Source organism: Dama dama, chromosome 15 (genome assembly GCF_033118175.1).
Source record: "Dama dama isolate Ldn47 chromosome 15, ASM3311817v1, whole genome shotgun sequence".
NCBI classification, from domain to species: Eukaryota; Metazoa; Chordata; class Mammalia; order Artiodactyla; family Cervidae; genus Dama; species Dama dama.
The window spans coordinates 96969016-96980300 of record NC_083695.1 but is presented as its reverse complement, the minus strand read 5'-3'; the positions used below and the strand labels follow the sequence as shown (position 1 = coordinate 96980300).

Below are 11285 nucleotides of genomic sequence, written 5' to 3'. Positions count from 1 at the left end.
AGTTTTTTTTTTTTTTTTAATCCCCTAACTCAAAGACCAAGTTGGTCAGAGGCTTATCAGAGTTGGTCTGAGTGGATCTGAGATTGTCTCTCACCCCTTTGCTTGGCATGCTGCAAACACCCACTGTCAGGGAGTTTGGCTTTCTGCTCTGGTTACACCTGAACATGGCACTGAGAGCTGACTTCAGGCCACAGGTAGGGCTGCCCAGCTCCAGGGAGTCCACAGGCAGGTTTGGCTAGAAAGCCACTGCCTCTAGTTCAGAGTCCAGGACCCAGCTGTGGTTCTCGAGGTCCAGTCACTCAAGAGTGGGTACACCCTGCCTGTCCTGCAGCCTGAGACACAGCAGGAAGGGCCAAAGGTCAAGGGCACGGCTGCGCCTAGAGTAGAGAAGACCGAGGTAGTGTAGGCCGGCAGACAGCTCCACCAAGAGCCCTGCAGGCCAGCACCATGGACCGGTGGACTGGTGCACTCTCGCGAGCTCCTGGAGGTCCCTCTTGGCACTTGGGTGTCCCAGCCAGCTGTGCGTGGTCAGGCCCCAGGCTTGGGAGCCGGCAGTGAGCAGGCCACGCAAGTTTCCACCCCCACAGCTCAGCTAGCCCTGGAGCGTCTGGTCTCAGATCTTCTGGGCTACTTCTGTCAACTGCCAATGGGCACTTGCCAAGAGCATTTGCCAGCGACTGAACAACAACAAGGGTGTTTGCCATCTGCGTCTGTGGAGATCCAACCCTGTGCTACTGTAGTTGCCGACCTTCATTCAGGGTGGAGAGTGAGGCACTCTGTGCTCCAGGGAAACTGGTGTAAGAGCTCTTTAGACAGATATTTTCAGAAACTTATTCCATGACCCCAGTCCTTCCATCTCTTGGTATCTAGAAAAGCACTAAATCCCTTCACCGTGACATTCACCCTTCACCCTGGCTCCTCATGACTCACAGAAAACCTTTTGTAAAGTAAGCACTTGATTGCAGTGACCTCCCCGTGCACCAAAATCTCATATACTGACCCTCCCCCACTGCCTCTTTCGGAGAAGGCAGTGGCCCCCCACTCCAGCCCTCGGGCCTGGAAACCCCCACGGACGGAGGGGCCTGGAGGGCTGCGGTCCACGGGGTCGCGAAGAGTCGGACGCGGCTGAGCGACGCAGCAGCAGCAGCGCTGCCCCTTTGAACAATTCCTCCGAGCTGTCTGAGGTACAGTCTCCCCCAGCTGCAGTCCTCATTTTGCCCCAAATAAAACTTAACTTGAAACTCTCACATTGTGCACTTTTTCAGTCAACAGTTCCTACAGCTTGGGGCAGCACAGGCGGCAGAACGACCAGGACCCGAACTCCAAACCCTTGGCCCAGCCCTGTGCCGCCCCCGCCCCTCCTTCTGCCCCCTCCTCCCGAAACCGCAGGCCGTCGCCCCGCCCACTTCCGCCGCCTGGCGTGGTCTCGCGATACATGCTTGGTCTCGCGGCCCCGGCCGGTGGGCGCGGCGGGCGCTGACTGGCGCGGCCGGGGGGCGGCTCCGCGGGGGCGGGCCCTCAGCGCGGGCGGGCGGAGGGGACAGTCGTCCACGCGAGCGCCATGGCCGCCGTACGTGCCCTGCTGCCCCGCGTCCGCGCCCCGCTGCGGCCCTGGCTCTGCTGCCCGGTACAGCGCTCCTTCGCCTCGAGTGAGTGCGGGGCCGCGGGGGCGGGCCGTGGTTGGGGTCGCAGGGCCTCTTCCTGGGCGGGGACCCCTGGGCCGCACCGCGCTCCTGCCCGGGGAGCGTCCAGCCTGACGTCCCCGCCCAGCACCTCCTTCCTGAGCGCGCGGAGCCCTGGGATCACTAGCGTCTCGACCCCGGGTTCTCGGGGCTGAGTGCCAAGACCTCTGGCCACTTCAGCATTTGGTGTGAAAGCCCTCAGACTAAGAGGACGCGCGGTTCCGGCATCTGCAATTAGAAGGGGTCGCGCGTGCTGTCCTGTGGTGCCTCCTGCCCAGCCTCCCCAGATCCACTGCTTCTCCCTTCAGGTTCTGCCTGCCCCACCCCCAGCCAGCCGGGCACCCCCCTCCCACCCCCCCCCCCCCCCGCCCCTTCACCACCCCGTATTTCCCAGGAACTCTTGGCCACATCTCTGGGAACGAATCTCTAGAGCCTCTTCCTTCACCTATGTGTCCACTTAACCTAGCTGTTAACTGGCGTTCATGTTACCTGAGTTCCTTTTGACCACCTGCTCGTACATCCTGGCCTGTACCCAGCAGTCTTTTTTGGTCTTGTATACGGGGTGTGGGGGATGCTGCCTACACATGGGTGATTTCAGTCACTCCCCAGCAAGCCCACCGGATAGGTACCCCGTTCAAGGAAGCAGCTGCCTTGGTTAAGCTCCCCCCCCCCCACCCCCCTCCCGCCCGAGGTCATTCTGGCTCCCTGAGCAGGCTGCCCCTCCTAGGGCAGTTGCCCTTTGCCTGTGTGCACTTCACCCAGTTGGCATCTGTTTAAAGAGGGAGTTTCCTCATTTCTTGTTTCTACAAGATCCCAGGCATCTCCAGCACAGGTTCTGGGAGATGCCAGCCAAGACATTCAGAAGGGAACGCCGCTGGTCATTGCTGGGGCTGTCTTAATTTGAGGAAACATTCCAACATCTGTGAAAGCAGAGAGCCCTGCAGTGTGAGCTGCAGCACCAGGGACTGAGCAGGGCCCTCAGGTGTCAGGGTCACCCTGTCCAGTGACAGAATACATCCCCCAGTTTGATGCCTCTGTTAGTGGAAATCCTGCTTTCCCTTTTCTTCCCAGGTGCAGCCTTTGAGTACATCATCACAGCAAAGAAGGGAAAGAACAGCAACGTGGGGTTGATCCAGCTGAACCGCCCCAAGGCCCTCAATGCGCTCTGCAATGGCCTGATTACGGAGCTCAACCAGGCACTGCAGGCCTTCGAGGAAGACCCAGCCGTGGGGGCCATTGTCCTCACAGGCGGGGAGAAGGCGTTTGCAGGTGAGCTGGGCAGCATGGTGGCCGGCCACCAGGTATGTAATCACACCTGTGGCGTGGCAGGCAGCCTTACACCTCCATGAAGGCATCAGGCAAGTTCTGCAGCCTGGGGATTTATTTACATAAGGTAGACCAAACCCTGAGCTGCTTGGAGGGACCTCTCTGGTGTTTAATGTTGAGCACGCTCTGCCAGCAAAATTAACCTGCTCACAGGCAGGCAGGTCTCAGGTGAGAGGGACTAGTGAGTGAGCCCAACTTTCTCTGAGTCCCCTGCCCACATCCCTCTGCGTTACTTCTGTCACCTCGTATCGCTCAGTGTTGCACCGTGCCCCCAGCCCAGCTGTGTGTCCATGTGGGCTTTCCCAAAGCCCCAGTGCTTACCCTTGGGACACTCAGCAGCTGCCTGTTGATGTGGGCCCTCTGGTAACTGGAACATCATTTCCCACCACCCAGCTGGAGCCGACATCAAGGAAATGCAGAGCCACACGTTCCAGGACTGTTACTCTGGTGGGTTTTTGAGCCACTGGGACCGACTCACGCGTGTCAAGAAGCCAATCATAGCTGCTGTCAATGGCTATGCCGTGAGTGTTCCCCCCACAGCGCCTCCTTGCACTCAGAGCACCTGAAGGAACTGTATCTGTGCAGTAAGACCAGTTTTTATTTGGAGGAGGCTGTGTCTTGTTCTCAGTGATGCAAAAGAACCAAGACCTGTAAAGGGCATTTAGCATCTGCTCTGTGGGAGGCGGTTCAGCTGTTGGCCTTTGGATTCCCCTGTTAGTAAAGCCCCCTAGTCTTCAGCATGGTCCCTAAGACTCCCCAGGAGCCGCCTTCCCCCTCTGCAAGGTTAAGGGCACATGTGTTGGCTTCCTGTGCAGTTTTGATGACTTTCCAACCTGCACTGCATTATGACTTAACTCCTTCTGCTACTGTTGAAAGCTCTGGGTGCCCCGTTTGGTGCGTCGGGGTCTCCTGTAAGCGCCTGGAAGGTTCAGAAGTTCTGGGGCTGGTTGTGGCCTGTACAGAAGTGAGAAGGACCTTTCAACTCACAATTCCTTAGTAAAGCTTCCTTGGGGTGAGCAGGTCAGTGGGCAGAGTGTATTGAAACACAGCGGCCTCTCAGTTCTCCCCTCTCTTGGCTGCCTTTGAGCTCCCCCAGCCGAGTGGAGTGGCCACGACAGACACTGTAGGACATGCAAGGCCAAAAGCATTTGCTGTCTGGCCCTTGCCAGAAAGCTTGGCAGAATCAACTGTGTACGTAATTTATGGAAACAGTTACCTAACTTGCCACCTCTGTGTTGACGTCTACTGTACCCCAGACCACGTTCCTTTTAATAGAAGATTTAAATGAGCAAATAGAGTGATTTTTAACTGGGGTCCTCTTGCATTGCCTCTTGTTTTGCAGCTTGGTGGTGGCTGTGAACTTGCTATGATGTGTGACATCATTTATGCTGGAGAGAAAGCCCAGTTTGGGCAGCCAGAGATTCTAATAGGAACCATCCCAGGTAAAGGCTCTAGCGTCAGCTCTTCAAGTAATCAGCCCAAATCTGCCCTCTGCCGGGCATCTGGGCTGTCTCAGCGTCAGACAAACAGTGAGGCTGTAGTGTGAGCCTGGCTGCACTACCGTCTGCGCGGGGCGGGGCATGGGGGCCTGGAGCCCTGCCGGCTCCTCTGGGCAGGCCACATACTGGCTTCCGACCGCAGTGACTCTTGCTGCTGAGCCGCATCCATGGTGGGTCCTTGTAGGTCAGCAGCTCAGAGAAGAAAACATGGTGACCATGGGCCAGCGCTGAGGGCTCCCGTTTCAATGGCCAGAGCGAGACCTGTGGCCTCAGCAGGTTCAGAGCAGGGAATCGCTTCCCCCACGGGGCGGGCAGTGGGAGCAGTGGGCCAACAGCGGTGCCTCTGCCCCTCGGCCCACCTGACGAGAGCCACAGGCTGTGTCCCCACAAAGTGTCTACCCGGGTGTAGAGCCTGGAGTCCAGGGTCTCAGCCAGGCCAGGCAGTGAGCTGCATGGGGTCAGCTGAGGGTGACTGCCAGACTTTTCCTGTCCCAGTGCCCAAGGTCCCCACCACGTTGAGGTAGTGCCTGAGTCTGCTGGACCATGGGCACCTCCCTCAGGTGGCCGCTTGCCTCGCCCTGGCAGCCCTGGGGTTCACTGTGGGCAGGTGAATGGGCAGACCAGTCTTTCCAGTCAGAGGCTGTTGAGTGGGCGGGAAGGGGAGCAGGGCCTGTGGAGGCGAAGTCCACGTGGGGCTAGACACCCGAAGATCCCAGGAGAGAGGAGCACGTCCCCAGGCCCGAGAGGCAGGAGCCTTGCCCACGTCCCAGTCCGGGAGCAGAGCCGATTGTGATAGGAGGCCGCCCCCAGCTGCCCTCCAGGGTGGGTCAGGTCAGGGTCTGCAAGCTCCACGCATCCATCCAGAGTCTGACTCCTGCACGAGAGGCGCTGGCACAGGGGGCCCAGGGCACGAGGCAGGGGCCTGAGTGTGGGAAGGAGCTTCCCTTGTGGTGTCTGGGTCCCCCAGTTCTGCCCACCCCCCAGCCGTGCTGTAGGTCTTCAGGCCCTAGACACTTGCCAGCAGCGTGTCTGTGGCTTCTTGGCCACAGAGCGGCACGCCCAGCAGCCCTCTGCCCCTGCAGGTGCAGGCGGCACCCAGAGACTGACCCGTGCCGTCGGAAAGTCACTGGCCATGGAGATGGTCCTCACTGGTGACCGGATCTCAGCCCAGGATGCCAAGCAAGCAGGTACAGGCTGGAGCCGCCCCGTGGAGTTGCCCCCTTGGGAAGCTGAGTGGAGAGGGGAGGCCCTCACCCAGGGATTCCCACAGTGATCAGCACAGAGCTTTCCGGCATCCTACGAGTCCAGGATGCTCCCTGCCTGTGTCTGTTTGAAATACCACCATGCACAACAGAGTGACTCAAATGTCCTCGTGAATTAAAGACTAACAGTGAAACCATCCCACTTCTCAGAACCAACGTGAACAGTGGGGGGTCTCCAAGACCCCCTGCAGGCAGGCCCTCTCCCGGCCCCTCAGTGACCTTTGCCTGTAAGATCCCCATGATCTCCGCAGCCGAGGGTGGCGGCCCCACCAGGGGACACTGGATCCTTTCCTGTGTCTCTGTTGGAGGGCCACGCTGTGACAGAGCACTAGAACCAGCTGTTTCCATGTGTTGTTTACCTTTTTGTGTTGTAGGTCTTGTAAGCAAAATTTTTCCTGTTGAGACAGTGGTTGAAGAAGCAATCCAATGTGCAGAAAAAATTGCCAGCAACTCTAAAATTGTGACAGCAATGGCCAAAGAATCAGTGAACGCAGGTAGGGAAGAGGGTGGAGCGGCCGCACAGGAGTGGTTGCGAGGCTTGACAATTTTGGGTCTGAATTGTGCGTCTTAATTAATCTGGACAAAAATTGTTAGATTTCTCAGTATTTCGATTTTGGCTCTACATAGCATTCTAGATTCTAGTTGCTTGCTCACAAATTCTGTTGAACTGGTCTGAGCTCCCCTTGGAAGCAGGGCCTGAGAACTGGGCCAGCCTGGGGGCCAGTGCTGGCGAGCAGAGGCAGCCCGGGAGGGTCCCCTGCAGAACCTGGGAGGAAGAGGTTCCTCTCTGCCGCAGCCACTCCTGACCGTCTGGGGGTGAGCCGGGGGCAGTTCCACCCTCCCGGCTGTGGGTCTGGGCTCAGTGGCCACTCTTGGCCAGCAGAGCAGCTCTGACCACCCCTCTTGAGAATCGCTTGGGTGTTAACACAGCGATTTCTTCTCAGCATGGAGCGAGGCTGACCCTTTGCTTGTGCCGCCTGTGAGGGCAGGGAGTGGCCCTGGAGGGCCGTGCTGCCCCGACCCTGCCTCTGCTCCCCAGGCTCAGCCTTCAGTGCGTGGAGCGTGCACGGCAGGGGTGCGCAGCGAGGCCCGGGGCGCCTGTCATCACCTGGCGCTGGTCACGGGGCCTGGCTGCAGGGGCTGCCGTGGAAGCTTCCACGAGCCTCGCGCCCCCTCGCCTCTGCTGCAGACGTAGTTGGGCCTCGCTCCGTTCTGCCCACAGCTCTGTTTTCAGTGTCGTCCTTAACTTCTTTGTCGTGCTTCTAGAGTCCGCGTTCTGGGCTTCCTCAGCCCCCTCGTGACTGGACAGTTTTTTCCAACCCGCCTTCCACACCGGTCACGCCGGCCCCCACACAGGCCCACGGAGCCCGGGAGCAGCTGCTCACTGGGCCGCAGCCGGGGCGACACCTGGAGAGGGAGGCTGCACTTCAATCCCATGACATCAAAGCACACCTCGGTCCCCGGGCTGGTTCCTGCCTCTGCAAAAAGTTCTGTGCTCCCACGTCTGTGTCTCAGGTCCTCACTGCAGGGTTTTCTTTTTCAGCTTTTGAAATGACATTAGCAGAGGGCGTTAAATTGGAGAAGAAGCTCTTCTACTCAACTTTTGCCACTGTGAGTAGCCTTATTCACGTGGGGAATCACATGGTCCAGCCGTGGAAGTTCTGGAATTTGATTGTAGATTTTATCACCATTTCTCTCTGGTCAGAACTCATAGCCTTCCTGTAGCTGGGCAGTGATGTTTGCAAATAAATGGGGCTTCCCTGGTGGCTCATACCGTAAAGAATCCACCTGCAGTGCGGGAGACCTGGCTTCAATCCCTGGGTCGGGAAGATCCCCTGGAGGAGGGCATGGCAACCCACTCCAGCATTCTTGCCTGGAGAAGCCCAAGGACAGAGGAGCCTGGCGGGCTATAGTCCACGGGGTCGCACAGAGCCAGACACGACTGAGCAAATAGCACACAGCACAGTGTGTGGAAGTTCAAAAGTACAAAAACTTTTACAGTTATTTCTTATTACAGAAGATCTTAGGAACCGCACACTTAAATAGCAGTTCCTGTATTTAAAAGGCAATCTATTTACCCATAATTTTCGTAGATCGTTCCAGTTACTTGGAATGGGGATCAAATGTATTTTAACACTGTAATTTGAAGCCTTGGCACATTATTTCCCAGGGTATCTGCCAGTAACTTGAAGGAAGTCATTTCTGTAATAGTCACTAAAATTTGTTTCTTACTATCTGGAAGTCATATATAGGTGTTTCGTAAAAGAAAGATTAAAATGACTTTGGTTCTTGAGGAAGTGCAGATATGTGTGTGTACATGTGTATGTGCACATGTGAGTGCATGTGTATGGTGTGATTGCATGCATGAACTATGAGTGCATTGTGTGCACGTGTGTGAGTACATGTGTGTGCACTTGTGTGGGGGTGCATGTGTGTCGTGTGAGTGTGTTGTATGAGTACATGCATGTGGTATGAGTGCATATGTGCATATGTGAGTACATGCCTTTTCGCACTTATGTGTGAGTGCATGCATGTGGTATGAGTATTCATGTGTTGTGAGTGCATGTGTGCATGCGTGTGTGCGTGCATGTGTGTGGTGTGAGTGCATGTGTGTACTGTGAATGCACTGTGTGCACGTGTGAGTACGTGTGTGCACTTGTGTGGGGGTGCATGTGTATGCTGTGAGTACATGTGTGTGCACTTATATGTGAGTGCATGCGTGTACTGTGAGTGCATGTGGTGTGAGTGCATGTGTGCATGTGTGAGTACATGCCTGTGTGCACTTATGTGTGAGTGCATGCATGTGGTATGAGTGTATTCGTGTGGTGTGAGTGCATATGTGTGCACATGAGTGTATTCGTGTGTTAGTACATGTGTGAGTGCATGTATGTGGTATTGCATGTGAGTGCGTGTGTGAGTATTGCATGTGTACTCTTGTGTGTGAGTGCATGCATGTGGTGTGAGTGTTCATGTGTTGCGAGTACGTGTGTGTGTGCGTGTGTGTCAGTGCGTGTGTGAGGAAGGAGGGCTGAGGTAGAGCTTTTCCTTGTGTCTTGCTTCCTCACCCTCAGGACACCACGTGACACAGGTCACACTAGATCCAGGTCATGATTTGGTGAACGAGTACATGCACCTGAGGTTCTCTGTAGATGAGGGTTTGTTTCACTCGAAGGTTAGTGGATGACAGAATGATGGTCACCACGGCAGGGCAGGGGTGTTTACTGTGAAAATACCCATTTCCGGGCCCACCCTCGCTGCTCAGGGAGTTGGGTCATTCACCCTTGAGGTGATCCCACCACAGAACCCGTGGGTGTGGACAGCTGTGGGTGGGAGGAGCCGGCAGGCAGTGAGCAGGCCTGGGCTCGGGAAAAGTCACCGTCCACCCCTGCTGCTTCTCCCCACAGGAAGACCGGAAGGAAGGGATGGCCGCGTTTGTGGAGAAGAGAAAGGCCAACTTCAAAGACCAGTGACAGCCGGCCGCCTCTACCTCGGCCCCCTTTCTAGGAGGACGAGCAGCTTCAGAAGCTGATCAACGCTTCTGTCTCGTGCGCAGTGTTGGTGACACATGGCTTCTCTCGGGGTCTGCAGGGTGGTGTGGGCTCCCAGCCTGCTGGGGGGCAGATGGCCTTCACCCAGTGGTCACGGGGCCCCGGCTTGGCCACTGTGTCGTTTGCAGTGGTGGACATGGCCACTCAGAGTGAAGGCCTTGCTGCTGGGTCTCTAAAGGGACATGCTCTTGACTGACAGACTTCAGGTCACATTAGGCATTTTTTTGGTTATTTCTATTCTTGAGAGTTCTATCACTTTTTAAACACTTTTGTCTGTCATTCTAAGCAACAACATTCAAACAGAACAAAGTCCGCGAAGTGCTCCCATCCTCATCCGAGGGTGACTTCTCTTCACAGCTTCATGGCTCTTAGGATTTTCTGTGCCCACGCGCTCAATGTGTGAAACTCGGTTTTCTTTGTATGAAAATGGTTCTCCACATTTCTGCTTCTTTCGCACAGATGCACCCTGTTCTTCATGACTGTGATTCTTTTCATTGTAAAATAGATAACAGAAAACTTGCTGTTTTTTCCACTTTTGGATGTACCTCGCAGCGTGCCTTCACAGTGTTTTCATCGATCTCCATGCGGTTTCATCGCCCCGAACAGAAACTACGCCTCAACATCATAGTTGTACGCCTCATCGCCTTAAGCCCCTACCTGGCCTCCCACCCCCGGATCCTGGGGACCTTTATTCCACTTTCTTTCTATTGCTGAGTTGAATGTAATATTTCCAAAGTCCACCCAGGTTGTAACAGTGACAACTTTACAGTGACAACAGCCACTTTTTGTGGCTGAAGACGATTCCTACTCGCGTTCTTTTCAGTGGCCCTGAAGTGTTTTATGACGTGTGTGCGTTGTGATCTGCTTACTCAAGTGGCTCAGGATGTCGAGACCATGTCCAGGTTCCTGTGTCAGAGCCGTCGTGACGACAGTGCAACAAACATTCTCTGCGTGAACCCTTGCACTTCGGCTCAAGCGCGTCTGTGAGGGTCGTGTCGTGTAACAGAACCGCTGCCTCCTCTCCGGCCCCTCCTCACAGTACACGCAGCAGGCAGGCCGGGGTGCAGCCTCGTCCCTCCTTGTCAGGGTCGCAGAGCAGCTCTCGTGGGGCCTCGCCCCCAGCTGTGCAGATAGGACCAGAGCACCAGGGCAAGTCGTTGAAGGTGCTGGATAATGGGGTCGCCCTCGCAGAGGAAGCAGGCACAAAGGGACCATGAGATCAGGCTCCCCTGGGGTCGGAAGGCTGGGCCCGGCCGGGCAGTCCTCACCGTGACAGATGTGGGCACCCACGTGCTAAAGCTGTGAACCAGGGTTTGTGCAAGTGATGCACCGTTTAGAATGACCCAACAGAAGTATCTGCAGGGGGAAACCTTCCCATTGAGGAAGGAAATGCATTAGTTTAATTTTCCACACATGGTCAGGGCGCGTCATAATTGATTCCAAGTGGGACTACACTGGTGGTCCAGTGACCGAGACTGAGCTTCCAATGCAGGGGGTCTGAGTTCAGCCCCTGATCGGACAACTAGATCCCACATGCTACAACTGAAATAAAAAAGTTCCAGAGAAGATCCTGCAAGCCACAACTAAGACCCAGCACAGCCAAATAAATAATCGATTTGATTCAGACTGATGGAGCCCCGAGTGCTGGGGGCCAGTTGGAAGGAGCCCGTTTGAGGCCCACAGGCACCCTTGTCCTTTGTCCTAGTGGATCAGCTGGAAGCTGAGGAAGGGCTGGACGTGGAGCCCACACATGAGTGTCTCTGTGTGTCTCAAAGGTCTGCACCCACACAGTTGTTTGGGTTTCAGAACGTGGCAGGGATGGGTCTACCCTCAGGCCCAGGGAACAGAACCTTCTCTTTGGGTTGTGTGCTAGCCCTGGGCTTGGGAGTGACGGGACTGTCCATGTGTGACCACGTGCTTTGCTGTGGGAGAGAGGGCAGCAGGCAGACCCTGGACAGATGGCAGGGA

General features: G+C 56.0%; 1 protein-coding gene across 1 annotated transcript; it reads left to right on the top strand.

Moving 5' to 3' along the window:
- Nucleotides 1-1517: 1517 nt before the first annotated feature.
- Nucleotides 1518-9849, top strand: ECHS1 (enoyl-CoA hydratase, short chain 1). Its single transcript, XM_061162968.1, has 8 exons — nucleotides 1518-1649; nucleotides 2754-2951; nucleotides 3402-3529; nucleotides 4351-4450; nucleotides 5590-5694; nucleotides 6144-6263; nucleotides 7313-7380; nucleotides 9174-9849. Exons 1-8 carry the CDS (start codon nucleotides 1562-1564, stop codon nucleotides 9237-9239), a joined length of 873 nt encoding a protein of 290 aa, XP_061018951.1. The 5' UTR covers nucleotides 1518-1561; the 3' UTR covers nucleotides 9240-9849.
- Nucleotides 9850-11285: the final 1436 nt, after the last annotated feature.

What these genes read in the sequence shown, in the direction of transcription:
- ECHS1 (XM_061162968.1), top strand. Translation starts at nt 1,562, where the DNA reads ATGGCCGCCGTACGTGCCCTGCTGCCCCGCGTCCGCGCCCCGCTGCGG. An exon ending in CAAAGAATCAGTGAACGCAG is followed by an intron (nt 6,264 to 7,312) that starts GTAGGGAAGAGG and finishes TTTCTTTTTCAG; the next exon opens with CTTTTGAAATGACATTAGCA. An exon ending in TCTACTCAACTTTTGCCACT is followed by an intron (nt 7,381 to 9,173) that starts GTGAGTAGCCTT and finishes TTCTCCCCACAG; the next exon opens with GAAGACCGGAAGGAAGGGAT.